The 16,813-nt window shown below is 38.9% G+C and overlaps 1 protein-coding gene across 2 annotated transcripts in view; it reads left to right on the forward strand.

The window, feature by feature from the left end:
- Positions 1-16,813, forward strand: part of TMEM131L (transmembrane 131 like) — a 79,456-nt gene that overhangs the window by 33,036 nt on the left and 29,607 nt on the right. For both annotated transcript variants that reach the window (XM_071556128.1, XM_071556129.1), the window contains exons 4-13: positions 891-962; positions 1,856-1,979; positions 2,930-3,046; positions 4,967-5,077; positions 10,298-10,375; positions 12,062-12,215; positions 14,400-14,458; positions 14,816-14,924; positions 15,861-15,966; positions 16,592-16,745. In XM_071556128.1, coding sequence (XP_071412229.1) covers positions 891-962; positions 1,856-1,979; positions 2,930-3,046; positions 4,967-5,077; positions 10,298-10,375; positions 12,062-12,215; positions 14,400-14,458; positions 14,816-14,924; positions 15,861-15,966; positions 16,592-16,745 — 1,084 coding nt within the window. The remainder of the gene's footprint in view (positions 1-890; positions 963-1,855; positions 1,980-2,929; positions 3,047-4,966; positions 5,078-10,297; positions 10,376-12,061; positions 12,216-14,399; positions 14,459-14,815; positions 14,925-15,860; positions 15,967-16,591; positions 16,746-16,813) is intronic.

Raw genomic sequence — 16,813 nt, forward strand, 5'->3', positions numbered from 1 at the left:
AGTCTATCTCTCCCTTCAGACTCATCCTTGCTAGGATGCTTATTAGCATCACCCAGTAAGATGAAACTGGTTCTGGCTATGTGACATGCAGGCAGCTTCTGGGGAAATTTTTAGCAACGTAGAACTGGGAACACAGATGTAATGAACAAGTGCTGGGCTTTTTTTTTTTACTGCTGTAGTTGTTGGGACTTGCAGAGGACAAGTTTTAATTGAGAAAATGGTGAAGATGTCATGGGTTTTCTGTATTATAGGTTATCAGCTAATGTTGAAATAAGCTAAAAATGCTCTAGAACTGTGAATTTTCCTAGGGCAAAGGAAAGATGATGATGTATGTTTTTCAATGTATTTTTTTACTCTCTTTTGCACAGAAGAAATGAGTTGACTTTTGCGTTAAAGCCACAGTTACACAAATGTTTCATTTGATGTTGGTCTTTGCCCAAGCTGCTATTTACTCCACTACCTCTGCACCTCTGGGTGCGCTCGTACCAGTGCTTGCATAGATGTGGAATTGCCCAAACTGGGGATCTGCTCCATGCTGATGTAGTTTTCATTCCCCAGGACTCTTTTTGGTTTTTTTCTGTCTGTAGTTCACTGCACAGCCCCCTGAACAGGTGTTATCAGTGTGATTGGGGAGGTATGTTCAGGAAAGGGAGATTGTCCAAGGCAGCACTGCTTCTGTAATGGCATATGTTTCAAACTGCACTTTTAGCATGCACTTTCCTTTCTTATAAGGTCAGTCTTATGGCAGTGAGGAACGTATGAAAAGATTGGGAAATGGATGAGAAAATACTCAGAATGTAAAGAGTTAAGAGTGTGTATTGTATCTTCCTTTCTCGCAAAGTGTAGCATCATGCACACTAAATACTAATTGTGGCTTGTTTTCTTTTCAGCTTCTCAGCAAAGATGCCTCCAAATGGGAAGGCCTTACATTTTCACCCATCAGTTCTGCATTTTGGAATGCAGTGAGTATCTTAGGTCATTGTTAATTTGGTTAATAACGAAGCATTGAGGAACAGATCTACTGAGTTCTCTTTAGGTAGAGAGCATTAGCTGAGGTCGTGCCATCCTCCAAAAAGCGGAGAAGTAGTAAGTAATTGCCGTGGAGATGGAACTGCTTTTCTTGCCTTGCAATGCTTTGTAAGTTAAAATCAACATAGTTCTAAGAAGGAGGAAAAGGTATTAGGGAACTGTAATGCATTCTGGAAATCATTGTTGCATGCTGGTTGCTCGTTTTTGAGTGATTGCCTTCCTAGTGGAGGGAGAGCTTCTTGTTTCGTTTAACTTCTGAAAATAAAACCTGGAAAGTCCCAGGCAAAACATACTGGTAGAATATGTGAGATTTTTTCTTACATCTCTTTTCAGAAAACTTTAAAAATTATTCTTAAATGGTAATGAGTCTTTGGTCTGTTGGTAACCAGAAAGAAACACAATCCCCTTGTGATTTAAAGGAATGTTTCAGGGAATTCACTGGAGGAATGTCTAAGATGTTGAATTTTAGGATGTACTAACTAAAGCAGAAAGCCTTAAGAGGATCATTGCTCTAGCTGACAAAACCAGACTTCAGTTACATAAAACTGTTTAATCAAAACTTTGTGCTTTGTAAGTATTATTTTTTCCATAAGCTCCCAGTGAGTCCAGAAAGTTTTGGTGAAGTTCACCTCTCAAGTCCCAGTGTTATGTATTTGTATACTAAGGGCAAAATTTGTTAGATGTGTTTCCAAAGATGAGTTACATCTGGGTAATTGTTGCAGATCAACATGTTTTAAAGCGGTTTGTGTTTGTTGCTTTTTTTCATACATTGCCTGTGCCTATTGAGTGAATAATTCATTTCTCTTTTTTCCCCCCTCTACTTTAGGTTACTGGGGTTACCCAGAGCTAAAATGCTGCATGCCTACAATCCTAGTAGAGATAGAGATGTTGTAGTCCATTCAGTGTTTACAGCTACTAGACAGTTTCATGTGTCTCCTGCTCATAGCCGGGTGAGTGTTGATGTACTTTTGGAAACTATGTAATGGCCAAGTGCCAAGACTTCGTGCTTCCTTTGGCATAAGCTCCTCATTCTCTGTTTTCTCTTCGTGCTTTTTGTAGGACCTCCAACTCTTTTTCTATTTTGCTAGTGGTTTTTTTGCTCTTTTCTACTTAGACTGGTATGGGAGGAAACATCCAAAACCTACAATAGGAAATGTGTTTGACAGTAACAGAGGAAGAGAAGAATTTTTCAGTGTTAGGGAGGCTGTTTAGATCTCATTCTGTTCTATGCAGTAATCCCTGGCATGTGGGTGTTTTACAGCCTTGAATTCTCAGTCTTTTGAATGGTGTTGAATATTCCTCAGAAAAACCTGCAGTGAAATGTTTTATGCATTTTGTATTGCAATTATGAGCATAGTTGCCTTTATGATGTAAGACCATTAATTTAACTCTGATTTTTTTTAACTATGTATAACAATATAGTGCATGTTAAGAATTAATTGCTGTGATCTCAGTTTGATGAAGCCCAGATTTCATCCTCTGCTGATGTGCAAAGGGATTTTATTATGTTTTCATCTGGGGTATTACTGTGCAGACATAAACGTAGTTTTTCTTCCAGATAGATTATCTGGTTACTAACAGTGATGCCTCAGTTCAGCTTTGACTCATTTGACTTTGTATCATGGGGGGATTGATTCACTTTGTAATAGCCATTTCTCTCTCTGTGGGGAAGTGTTTTTGTGCATGCAGACTGTCAGTGCTGCGTGGTTAACAAATTACACAAAAAGCAGCCCTGACCAACAAGGCCTGAGCTAGCTGAGTTGTGGACAGATAAACCTCGCAGTGTTGAGGTTCTGCTTAGTGGGATCTACAGAGAGGGTGTGCATGAGGGTTGTGTGACTGGTTGGTGGGTGTGTGATCACTGGCACCAAGCAAGCAAGCCTCTCTGTGGTCTCTGCAGGTGATTCCAGCGATGGGAAAGATGTCTTTCAGAGTACTCTTCCTGCCAACAGAAGAAGGCAGTATTGAAAGCTCAGTATTTATAAATACCTCATCTCATGGAGTACTTTCATATCAGGTAACCAGTCTTGTTTTTAGCTGGAGTTTTGTATTTACTTGTGTTTCATAAAGTGATTTTCATATTTTTAGAGACTTTCAAAGTTCATTGAATTCCAGATACAAGTCTGATGGGGTCATGTTAACAATTCATCTGTTTTAGCAGATTGTGCTTGTCTCATAATCACATACACATATATGGTTAAAATTACTACTGTTAATGGGGCTACTTGTTTTAGTAAAACCAAGTGTATTTGTGTGTGTGTACCTACAAGATCATGGCTTCATATTCTACTGAAGTCTAAGACCGCACTGTGCTGGAATGCATTTGTTGTGAAAAATTCATTGGAAAATATTTTAGGTGGTTTTCAGCTACTCAGCAGGATTTTATGTAAACATATTAGGGATGCAGCACAGGGTGAGAGATTTAGGCCCTTAAAACATGGAAGTCAAAATAATGGTTGTGCATTAAAGCTGTCTGTTTTCTGATTAACCAATTAATTCAAGCAGGTCTTTGGCTTTTAAGAAATTTTATATTCGACGTTATATACTCAATCCTTGGCTTTTATTCATTTTATAAAGAAATAATATAAGTCTGAATTCAGTGACTTAAAAAACAATGCCAGCTTTAATCAATCATTTAGCTATTTCATCCTTATGCTTTGATACTGTACTGGAAAACAAAGCTCCTTAAATTGAAACTGAGGTACTTTCAATTTAAGTGCATGAGTTTTAATACAAACATTGCATTCATCTAGTGTTTATTAGAGGTAATGCCACATTTGACAGGAACATTTCATCAAGGATGAGGAAGAAGTGCATTGTAGAGTGATTGACCTTTTCTTTTTGACATTTTTCCTTTCCTTGGGCTCACTCCTGACCCCTTAATTTATTGCTTAGTCAACTCAGACAGGGCCTTTTTCTCAACAAGTTGTAGGGAAGCAGTTTTAAGTGCCACCTAAAAATCATGTTTTTTTCCTGTTGGACTGCGGCAAAAATCAGTAGCAGCCTGGTTTTCATGGGTGTTTGCACCAGACACCTGAAACAGGGCAAGGAGCTGCCCATGATTTCAACTTGCATTAGGTTTAAGAGTTTCAAAATCAGGTGTAACTTGAGCGTTTGATGCACAGTTACAGCACTCTTGAGAGCCCCAAAGTCTTGAAACATTTGATGTTCCTAATGCATTTGTGCAAGACTATGTACAGAACAATCACCCAGATGGAAATGAGGTACTATTATAGTAAAATGTACTTTGTAATTACCTAATGGGAAAAAAAGGCATATTCCGTCTGACCTGGTATTTTCTCTCTGTAGTCAGAGATCTTCAGTGAACATAGAATGCATTTTATTATCCTCTTAATTAAAAAGATCCAGATTCTTTCTATTATAAAATAATAAATCTTTGCATAAAAGTGAAAACCCCCAATTGTTCTTTACCTATGATTATCCCTCCTTCCTTGATCTCCCCATTTATCATGCATCTCATTGTCATAAACTAACCTTGGTGGAACAAAATATGAATGCAGTAAAAGCATTCAACTTAAAAATCTCACAGTGTTCTGAAAACTGCAGAGTTTAAAAATAAAAATTAACAGAAATTATTTTTTTTGATTTTTAAGGTAAATGGTGATATGTGTATTAACTGCCTGAAGACTAGCCAGGAGAATTTAGATACTTTCTTTTTGAGATAATCTCATGCTCTGCTGGCGAGTACTTTGTTTTGTCTTTGCAACAGTGCCTGAATGAAGATTCTAAGGTGCCATTTATATGTATGGTTACTTTCTGCATTGGAACTTTATGTGTATAAATAGCCTTGAAAGAATCTAATGTGAAAAACGGATCTGTTTCTTGGGAAGATTGTTATTATTAGCAATATATTTTTTAAGTTGCTCTTACAACTGAAATACTAGATGTTGATGTAATGACCTTTTTTCAACACCAGGTTTTTGGAACAGGAACTCTGATGTCTTCTTCAGAAGAATCTGAAGTGCAACTAGCAAATGCCTACTTACTGCTTCCACACATTCAGAACATCCAGGCGTCACACACACTGGTACAGTACACGTTTCAAGTGGAGATGAAACCTCTGCTTAACCATAGAAGGTTTTTGGCCTCAGGTTGTTGGGATGCAAGGAACATTAATAAAAAATCCAAGTATCAGTGACTGCAAGAGAGATATTGCAAGATGCAGGACTACTGTGATCTGCTGCTTTTACGAAATGGTCTTTGGCATTTAAACTATTTGCACTTGTTCTTGTTCATGCTCCCGTGGTGGGCTGTCCTTTAAGTTGTGCTACCAAAGCTCAGTGGGTGGTTGTCAGGTGGTATCTGAAAGTTGTAGGCTTGCTGTTTGGCCGTTCAGTCTGAATTCTTGCATAGAGAAGTTTTGGGGAACATTTGACATTTTCCTTTCTGGAGAGTGACAAACATTATCCTATACTTTATTTGTGTGGAGTACAAGCTGGAGGTGCCGTTTTGCCATGCAGCATGATAACACTGGCACTAGTCTTGTTGGCAGGATATGAGTTGTGAGAGAATGTTGACTCAGTTCTCCTAGCTCTGGGTGTAATTTTTCTGTGCTGTGCTGTAATTGAGGAATTACTCTTCAGTTCACTGCATGTTACCAGTTTGGGCAGAAATGCTGCATCAGTGGGATAGGCTCCTCAGCTGTTAAAGGTGATAAATGAGATCTAAATACTAAAGAGGAACTTACGGCTCGAGCTTTGGTTCCTTTTAGAAAAATATTGCTCTAGAACAAGGTATCCTCTTCAGTAGTGCCTCTTTTAATTCGCCTTGTTTATATTCTGATCCAAATTCCATAAAAGCTGGTATCATTCTGTTTTGTCTGGCTTGTATTTTAAACTCAGAAGATGTGGAAGGAAGAGAGGTCAGTGAGGTTTGAGTGTGTCTACATGTGTGCAGACTGAAGGATACATTCCTATAACATGTACAGTGGAGGCTTGTAGTGAAAAAGCATTTAAAACAAACCAGTCAACTCACTTCAGTGTGCACATTTCTCTCCCCCTGTTTATTTTTAACATAAAATAGTAGTGTAGATTCAGGATAGCATAAGCCTCATTTCCACATCCCTTGTCTCCGTGGGATGATTGAGTTGTAACCTTGGGCACTAGTGTCTTAGTTTGATACACTAAAGGTATCCTTACCTCTGAAGTCTACTGATACTGCTTGTAAACCTCAGTTTGGTGCTGCATGGTGTCTGTCTATTTTTTGCCTCTATTGTCATCTGTTTAAAAGATTCTTGTGTTTAAGTTGCTCAGTAATACTGACATTCTTGATCAACCAAGGCCAGAAAGGCTTTGACATGATTTGGTCCCTTCAATGTGCTTAGTAAAGTGACTTCTTTGAGTTGCTGGAGGCATTGTTACCCCAAATACTTGCTCTTACTCCTTTACTGTTTGAAAACCTACACCTGACTTCCAATCTGAATTGCTTTGTGGCCGCTTTATATTTATTTAAGCTGTGCATTTAGTTTGTGTAACTCCTCCTGCTTCTGATGCTCATACCCAGAAGCATTTGTAGGTGGCATCGAAACTTTCAGCTTTCCCTTTGCCAAGCTACACAGTCTGTGCTTCTGCTGTCTGTGGGCTGTCCATTTCTTAATCAAATTTACAGCCTCTTTCTGCAGCTTCTTCCATTTCTAAAAATTTATTTTGAAGGTCAGTGGCCAGAGCTGTAAGTAGGGACGTGGATGAAATTGTGCCACTGTAGGCTGTTTGTATTAGAAATATGACATATACCTGGGGATTATAGGTCAAAGTTTAGCTCTACAGTAGTATTTCCATTGGAATACAACATGCAACAGGGTTGTGTATGCATTTTTTGTCGAAAATGGACCTTCATGTATTTTGTGTGTTGTTTTTAATCTTTTAATCGGCTATGGCACAAAGGCATTTCTTTTTTCTCCGTGACTCTCCTGCTTTTTTTCGCAGAAACTCTTGTGATTAATAAGAAAAACAAAATGCAAAGTTGCCTTTTTTACTGTTGAATTTCTCAGTCTTTGTTACACTTTGCAAAGTCCCAACTTTTGAAGGCTTCAGGATTGGAGTGCTCTGGCTGTGGTCCAGGAGCCCAGGATTTCTGGTCTCCTGGCTCACTTGTTGGGAGGAGAGAAAAGCTGTGTCCAGCACTGTGAATTCATAGTATGTCCACAAGGCCATTCAGCAGGTGCGAGTTACTGCTAAGCCGTAAGAGGCGGTGGAGCCCATATGGGTTGCTTTTGTTTATCCAGCTTCCGGTGTAGTCTTTGCATTAGTTGCCTGGGTTTTGGCATTGTTTAGTATTCAGATGGCACTAACAGGGCAGCTGCATCACTGCCTTGCTGTGTTCAAAATGGTGGAAACATCAATGGAGGAGTGACATGCAGAGTAGTGGGTCTTATCATAGAAGACAGAGATGTCACTTTGCTGACTTCCCAGAGGAGTTTGAAGTTTATGAACTCTGACTTTGGAAATACTGCTAGTACTGTCAGGAACCTCCTTCAGCTGTGTTTTGGACTGGTGGACAGAGAGTCAGAGAAACAAACAGACATGTACAAGCGTGGTGCTTGAGTGTGGAGAGGGAAGGTAGCAGGACAGTAGAGTTTTCTTGGTGTGCCATCCTGATAACTGCTTGCACAAAACTGGTGAAACATTGCTGAGTCATTATTACTGGGAGAGCTTATTAACACCATTCAGAGTGGAAATACTGCTTTAGGGTCTGGGACTGGCCAGGACAGAAACTTTGAAGGATCAGCCTACGGGAAGAAGAGGAGGCTAGTTCGATGTTTGTTCTTTTTTACTGATTCCGTAGCCAAACTCCAGGAAGTGGTTTGAACTCAACAGTCCTGATAATGATGCAAGAATATATCTGAAAATCTTTTGTAGAGCCATGTCTGATTGACATCTCCTTGATGGATGAATTATTTCCTAAGTAACTGTGTACTGTACTGTCCCCCAGCGGGGATCCTAGACCTGTGTCAGGAGTGGGGCTCCTTGCAAATCAGGTGAATGGTGCAGATTTTTGGGATTTTATTGAAAGAGGCCTCTGTTTCTTCAAAATTTAAATGTGAGAATTTATCAAATTGTCAAGAATTTCGTATCTGTGGCTTTTATCAGTTGTCTCTATTCAGTTCATGTAGGATTTATGGGTGCCGAGTGTGTGCATACATACAAGTACATATGCCTGGGTACCTAATACAAAATAAAGGCACCAGGTAATGAAGTGGCATTGTTTGTGCTGACTTGCAGAACTCTTCATTTCCCTGCTGTGCCGCTCCTTTTCAGTTTGCCTCTGGTACAAGCATTCCCTGTGTAACTCAGTGCTCTGCTCTGATTCATTAGCAGTGATATTTAACGTGTAAACAGAGTGCTTGCACTACTGGGATTTGTGGACATTGTCTGGGGTTTGTCTTCTTGGAAAATCTGTTTGTAACAGTGTTCTCAGATGCATTGTCTTCTCTTTAGGGTTAACTCAGAGCCATCCTGCCGATGTTGTAAGATAGTGGGCATGACAATTATACATCTAGAAATGTTAGAGAAATGCAAATCCGTTTCCCATTCTGAAGACAGCTTCACAAATAAATAAAAATTTCCCATAGAAACCAGAACAGCATCAAATACACCCCAATACCAATTTCCCCCTCTGTATGTGTTACATTAGCAGCTTCAATTTTAAGGTGACAGCAGTTTCCCATGTTAGATCTATGCCGGGTCAAGAAAAACAAAGGCTGGGAAAGCAAGATGTAGCTGATTTTTTTTTTAATAGGAGTGTAGAATCTTAAACTGCTTTAAACTACAGTGGCATTGAGTAAGGTATAACAACTCCCTGTGTAGGACCATAGAAGCTGTAGCCTTCTTTCTAGAAGCACTGATAATGAAAGTCTAAGCATAAGTCTAAGTTTAGCTGAAATGACCCCCAAAGTTGTACTCTTACTGCCTCATTAAAACTCGGGTAGCAGCCATGGCTGTGAGAGATTAGGAAGTGGTTCATGTTTTGGATTCGAATGGGTTATTTTTATGCTCTCAGAATGTGATGAGGACAAAAGCATCTATGAAAAAGAGGTCTCAGGGGCTCAAGTCCCCCAGAAAGCTGCACTGGGGACAGGGTTTAGGTCGCTGCTTACCCCTTTGTAGGGGTTACATCGCCCTCTTGTGTGAAATCTCAGTCATTTTGATATGAAATCCTGTTGAATTGCGAATGCAGGTGTTGGCTTCCTTTTGCCAGTGCTTTTATGAAACTGGACTCCATGAAATGTCACACTTGTGATACATCTCTCTGCTCAGATGCCCAGTCTGCCCTTCTTCCTGTCCTAGGGAGGTATGAAATAGGGTGCTAGAAACCTTCAAAAGTTTCTTCACAGTTTTGCTTTTCAGCATCAAATTATTGAACTTCTTTAAAAAGTCAGTTTCATTGACACCTTCAAAAACTTTAACCTGCAGATACCCTACTCAGATATTTAGGTCAGTAACGAAGGGCAGGGATTCACATCAGTTTCAAAATTAGCAGGAAATTTTGCTATAATTGGGGTACTGATAGAGTGACAGGTCTGTCATTCCAGAGTTTGTTTTTTTGGGGGAGAGGGAGGTGTAATATTTTGATTTAGAATAAAGATATACTGGTTGAGCATTTTGTGCAAGTAATTTGACTGCGGATTTCCAGATACCTTTCATGAACTATACTTGGCTTTGTCGGTGCTGTTGTCCCATTAGGTTTATGAGTGCTTTACCAGCTGACACAGTGGATGCCATCTTTACTTTTCCCATTCCAGTCAATAAAAAGGCAAAACAATCAATAAAAAAGTGAAACAAGTATTTTCTGTCTGTCCATTTTGGCATGCAGCCTGTGTGTCAGACCATGTCCAAGAAGCATTATGTTCTTGGCCTAGCAACTGTATTTCAGTGTCCAATCAGCAAAGACAATACACAGAAAACAAGGACATAAGCTTTTATATTATACAAAAAAGCTCTGTTGAGTACAGTTTTTTGACATATGGAAGTTTATTAGAATTCTCCTGTAGATGCTATATAAATATTTAATGATCGTGTGTAATAATAGTTTGATAAGTAGATATTGATGGATTCCCAAGATCTGGGGATTGATTGCTGGCCTACTGTACAGAGTAACTGTATTCATTTTTAAAAATTCCTTGCACTACTCTGTTACGTATGCATGGAAGCAATCTGTTATCTTTGTAAGTCATGGTACGTGAATCAGATTTCTGTGATAACATTTGAAGCGATGTGCTTGATTTTTTCTTCACTTTTCTTTCCTACAGGCAGAAACTTTGAATGCCACTGTCTTACGGGTTCGCCTTGAATGCAGTTTACCCAATGACACATTGCAGCTAGTTAAGGTATGTTTTATTATTGTTTTATATTTGTTTAGATCTTCTTATTTTAAGCCAAGCTTCAGGGACACTTTCCAGAACTCCAAAAGTTTTAGCAACAGTGCAGTTTTCAGTGTCTCAGTTTAAAGGGGAATTGTGCTTTTATAGAATTGTATCCTGGGATACAAATTAAATGTTACACATATCACACTAAAATGTTTAGGACAGAAGGAGATGAAAAAAGATAGCCAACACCCCATAAACCCCCTCAAAAACCTGGTCCAACAGGCTAAGTGTTCTGATGTGTGAGTGTTGTACTCCTTACATAGGGCACAAAAATGATTACATTCTAGTAATTTCTTTTCTCCAGAAATGTGTCACAAATGTCTGGTTCCCAGTGAGAAGTGATCAGTGAGCTGAGAGGCTGACGCGTGGGCTGCCTGGTCTCTGGTCTCAGAGCTGGGCTCTGGAGGCAGCCAAGGTGCTGGGCAGGACTGAGGAGAGGCGAGTGTCTTAGCAGAGAAACCGCCTCCAAAAGCACTGAGGCCCAGGCACAATAGCTGTACTTCTGTATGTTGCACATGGCAGCTGCCCTGTGCTGTTCCTCTTCCATGTTTGGTTCTTGCATTGCATGGTGCATAGGACTAGGCTTGAGGTGCACCTGAACATTTGAGATTGCAGAGAGTGCAGCTGCAAGCTCTTTGATCAGAGCATCCTAAGGGCACACCATGCCCGTGGTCCAGTCTCCATGGCAGCCTCCTCTCCTGCTCCTGGCAGCCATTTCAAGTGCTGAGGGTTTCTTTGATGCTGTATGAGCTGTGAGCTGGCAGCCCATCCCCAGGCACTTCCCTATTCCTGCTACACTTCTTGCAGCACTTTAGATTAGCTGAAGGTGTTTTGCTGCACTTCTGAGAGCACTTCATGTGCCAGTTTTTTTCTCTTCTTCCACATCCTGAGCAAATTAGTCATCTTGGTAGGGCATTAGAGCCTGGGTTTAGCAACCGTGACGGTGTGATGCAGGACCAATTTATGTTATTCACTGTTGATTGTCTAGTTTGTTTTGCTTTGTTGGCTTTAATTTTTTTTATGAAATGTTGTCTGTGTCTTTGTAGTTGCTAAGACTCGGCTGTGTTAACAGCAGCCACTCCTTACAGATAGAAATAAGATTCTACTTGTATTTATCTGAAGTATTCTAGCCAGACAACAGTGTTTTCTATTAAGAATTGTACATGTATGTTTGTTTTTTTAAAATTACTTCAGTGAGAAATGGAGACAAAAAACACAGGATTTGGAAAAAATAACTATAAACAGACCAGTGAACATGAACTGTCTTCCTACCATTAAGACACATGCATCAGTCTGTTTATGGCACATTTTATTGAAGGCAGAGGATTTAACAAAGGAAACTGTTTTGCAGTCCCTGAGGTGAGACTGACTAAGACAGTTTATGAATTTGCATTCTCTCAAGGTTCAGTGTCCTTTTTAGTTGTTTTTGTCTTTGTTTTTGCTGTGCTGTCTGTACCTGCACTATGTTTGGTTTCTGCTGAGATTTTAGCAGAGGTCCTAATTACTCCTGTTTTGCCAGTGCTTTGGTGCTGGAAACCTTGTCTGTTAGATAATACCTTTAAATAATTTCTCCAGATACCTTACTGTAATGATTTTTTGTGTTTTATCCCCCATCACACACACACTATATCCCTTGTCTCACTTCAGAGTTGCTGTATTATGTCTGAAGACCCAATGCTGCTAGAAATGAGCTTAACGGTAAGAGTGGAAAATGCCCAGCAAGATTTTGGGGAGCACAGACAATACTTACTGGAGAATCTTTTTGTCATTTATGTAGCAACGGAAAAAACAAAGACCTCAGGTAAGTCCTAAATATGCCTGTTAATTGTAATACAACTTGGTTTTATACATAAGTTGTAATTTGTTGCACTAAATTGAATCAAATTCAGTTACAGCTTGATTTTGTAAGAGAAACTAAACCAGTTCAGTTATGCACAGCTTGTCAGAGATTTTGTGTATGGTAGTTACCTTAAACACAGTTTTCTTCATGAAGGTTAACAGTCATAAAGTTGTAAACTATATCTGTTTCATTTATTTTTCAATTTCATTTTGTATCATTATTTTATGTGTTTTTTATAATTTTTTCATTTTTTAATCTGTTTCATCTTTTATTCTTATATCTGTTTTCATTCTTTAGTTCCCAGTGCTTATGCTTCTGCTTAAGTAGTATGGGAAGATGATATGGTCCTTCATTTTTTACACCTGTATTTCTGGTTTCCCATTATTTAAATTGACCATAATGGGACTGGGAATGCAGAATGGTTTATACAGTACTGGGAATAGTGGCCATTGTGGAAAGTAGGGTAATGAAATAATACAGATGTGCACATCATTTGTTCTTGTAAACTAGAATTCCACAGGCAAAACAATCAACTCCTTGCTGTTTCTTTATGCTGCAAATCCTCTAAGTCCGGGGGATTTAAAAATATTTATAGAGCTTTGCAATCTGTTAAAATAGCTCTTATTTTTGACATTTCTGCCAGTTTTACTTTCTGATTGGAGAAGAAGGAGCTGCTGAAGAATCCAGATTAAAATAATATTTTTAACATACTTGTTTAAAAAGAACGTGATCTTTTTGTCTTTCGAGAAGTGCCTTTTGAAATCTAGTCACAAAACAACATATGCAATACATACTGTTCCCCTTGTGCCTGTTCTGTGGTATTTCACAGCTGAAACTGAAATACCCACTGTAAACCTGCTTTCCTTGCCAGTGAGATGCCAGTGCTTTATCCTCTGGAGTTGTGGATGTGCATTGATACTGGTAGAAAATTGTTCACGTCTGTTGTGTCGATCATGCTCACTCTTAACACTTTCAGTGCTTAACTTAGCAGAAGTATGCCTTTAGGGCTGTTTCCTGTTAAATGTAGTGCAGTTGTAAGTCCTCATTGTGCTAGAGGTTGGTCCTATAAGCCCTTGGGCCTTGATGAGAAGTTCCATGTCTTGCTCCATCAGTACCAGTCGTGGTTTTACAATATCAAACAGTAATTCTTGCTTACCTGCTATTTGAATAATGAAACGAGAAGTGTAGTCTTGAGGGGAAAGTCTGACTGATGGGAATACGGTGCTGTGTTAGTCTCTGTGTGCAACATGTGTCAGCACCTAGAGAGGGACCACAGGTTGGCAGGGCCTGCACAGGGAAGCTCCTGACCCTGTTCAAAGATTGAAGGGGAGAATGCACTTTGGACAGCTCTGGGTATGTGAAGTATCTCTCACTCATAACCAACATCATGAACCCTCTTTTGGAAGCTGGCACTTGTTGTCTTGCTTGTGGAAGTTAAATGACCACTGTAGGATAAAAGTTCTCTCTTAATCTTTCCTGCTGCTTTTCTTTTGGTCCTCTACATCTTCATAGTGTCCTGTGGACAGGAATAGCTTTACCAGTGATGAAGGGTGGTTACTCAGTGTAGCTCTACTACTTTATCGGCAGGTGAAAGCTGTGTTCTACCTGTCCTGTGTTGCTTTAGGTAATAGTTTGCCACCCTACCAGGTGAGAGGACCATTCCTGTTTTGAGTCCAAAGCATTGAATCTGGCTTTGCACTGTCTCCTTAGAATGCTTGCTGTTTAAAGCAGGGGAGCCAGGATCTTGTGTAGCTGTGTGTGATACAGAACAGTTTTTACTGAACTTTCTCATGCTATTCATAGGCTGGCCCTTAGAAAGTTACTTCAGCAGCATCAGCTGTAACTCCTGTCTCCCTGCCCGTAGGAAAAAGTGGAATTGTGCTCCATCTTAGATTTAGGGAACAGTTAAGGAAGATTCCCTGTTGATGCTTTGCCTTAATTTTTGTGGCCAAAAATCTTGAGTGGATTTTTGCTCCTCTATCAAATGTTTGCCAGCTCAAGTTGTGAATAGTTCTTCCTTTTTACAAAGCTGTCACACAAAGATTTTTAAATTTAAATTGGGATTGCTTCTCATTTGAGTGTCTGACAAAACAAGAGTGCTTCTGTCCTTGGCTAACTTACCTCAGTGTTCCTTCTTTCGGACAGGTCATTCATCAGTAGATGTGCATATCATGCATTCTGGAAACAACCTGGTGCATATACAGGTAATTGTGGGCTTCAGAAAGTCATAATTTAGAATATTGAAATTCTTAGGGGAGTTAACTTACTGGCTTTCTCTAATAGCAGATTGATTTTGCTGATGGCAAGTGTCACACTTCTAAATTTTTAAAATATGCCCAAATGCCTAATAAATCCTTGAGATTATGAGTTGTAGTTCAGTGATGGATTTTTATTTTTTTAAGACACAAGAGCTGTTAACTTGAAGAAAAATTTATTTAGAAGATATGAGAAAATGGCAGATGGTGCTTGTAAATTTGACATGATAATAGACTAATACAGGAGCTGCAACACTAGTAACAGTAGTACTGCCACAAAGATGGTCATGTCTTGTCTTCTTGCAGGAAATAAGGCAGTTGTCCCAGAAAGGCACATCACCTGTGGAGTTTGAGCCAGTACTGCTATCTTCATCATCTACTAACTTTACAAAAGTTGCTTCTATTTCTTGTAAAGGTATGGGATACATATATTTAGAGATAATGTGATTAAACAAGATTTGATTATAAAAGGGTTGCTTTTTTCAGCTGAGACTCTGAAAGATCTCAAAATCAACTTGTCTGGACTTTATTGAGAAGGAGGATGAATTCTTTCTGCTAATTGTTTCCACTGTTTGTGTGTATATGCTTCCTCTTAGGCTCATTGAAGACTCTAAGCTATACATACTTCAAGAAGGGGCAGAAAACATTTGCTAAAATGTTAGCAGAATTATTGAATATGCTTTTTCAACATACTTTCATAATTTATGGATTTTTTTCTCTTTCAAATATGTTTTCCAAAAGGCTATTGTGCTTGGGTGGTCATTTTCTATGACATTTCTTGGCAGGATCATTGAAGAGGTTTGTCTGAGACCAAATGTGTTTGTGGAAGAGCATAAGTTGACATTTAAGCATTCCTGACTCCAGCCTGTTTCCTATTCTGACCACTAGACTGCAGTGTACAGACTTTAAACATTTATGAAACAGACTGCCTTCATAATGACACTGAGACATGTTTTTCCTAGGGGAAAAAAAAGGGCGAGTAAGAAAAAAGAAGGGACTATTAGGTTAAGTAATTCTTTTTTTCAGAGCAGTTTTTGACTTAAAATGAGGCAGCATGCACTGTTAAGAAAGAGTGCTGTGCCAATGACACATGGTTAAAATTGGTCAGGTTACTCTTTGCAGCCTTTTGTGTGTGTTTTTTAAAGTGTTTAGCATTCATAAATTCTTCTTAAGGCAAAGCTCAAAACCTCTGAAAATTAGGACTTAAGTAATTAGATGCTTTGCTCACCTGTGTGAGGGTTGGACCAGCAAATGTTCCCCTTTGTAGTGTTCTTGCAGATCTTCACATGAAAATCATTGTGGATATGCTTTGATCTTGCTGATCTATTTTGTGTGTCTGCTCTTTGTTCAGCTGTATCCTGTGACAGTGAAAGTCTTTACTCTGACAACAAGAAGAACAATCTGTTGGAAGGCACTACAACACTAAAAGCCTGTCTTTCCTGTCCTGTGATGGAAGGGTAGGTTGGCAGTGGATTTCTGTGTGTTTGCTACCATTCACTGATATAATAAAAATACTGTACCCTACTTCTAAGAGGGAAAGTTAATTTGCTTTGTCACTGAATGATTCCAGGGTCAGTGAAGAGGCTTCTTCTATTATTGCTGTGTCATTTGCCAATACAGACCCGTGACATTTCAAGCATTAGTCCTGTATTTTGTCTCAAGAAGTAAAAGATATGCCTTAGCAGCTCATATCATATAAATGTTGCTCAGTCTGTGATAAAATTTCCAGCATCCTTGTTAATGTAACACAGAAGCTGGATAGTTTTAGAAAAAATGTATAGTCTTTTCTTTCTTCAGTCATCTTTTGCCATCCAACCTACTGTATCACAAAGCAGTAGGCAATGTTGTACTATAGCATAACAAGAGAGTAGAGTTTTTGCCTACCTCTTTTATGTGGTTTTTGTAAATTTTTACTGTCTTTTGTAATTATTCCAAAGGAAATAATTTTGTTCTTCTCTGTAAAACCTTAAAAGAGCTTCATTATGCAGGAATACTGAAGTATCTTATCTTGGTATGGATCACTTACGTGTGTTCAAGGACAATTGCAGATGTTTTTGGGTTTTTTTCTATATTTACTTACAGGTATTTTGATGTAGATCCTTCTGCAGCATTGTTTCATATAGAGCCACATCATAATACTTCAGGATTGTGGTCCATATGGTTTACAAATAATTTTTACTTCAGCATTGAATTGAATGAAGTCTTCATAGCCAGAGAAGCAAAGAACATAATAAAGGTAAACTTTGTCTTCTTCATACAGTGTTTTGTCTTTTTTTTAAGGATATGGAACTTTGAAGATTCTTT

Source organism: Pithys albifrons, chromosome 5, assembly GCF_047495875.1.
Source record: "Pithys albifrons albifrons isolate INPA30051 chromosome 5, PitAlb_v1, whole genome shotgun sequence".
NCBI lineage: Eukaryota > Metazoa > Chordata > Aves > Passeriformes > Thamnophilidae > Pithys > Pithys albifrons.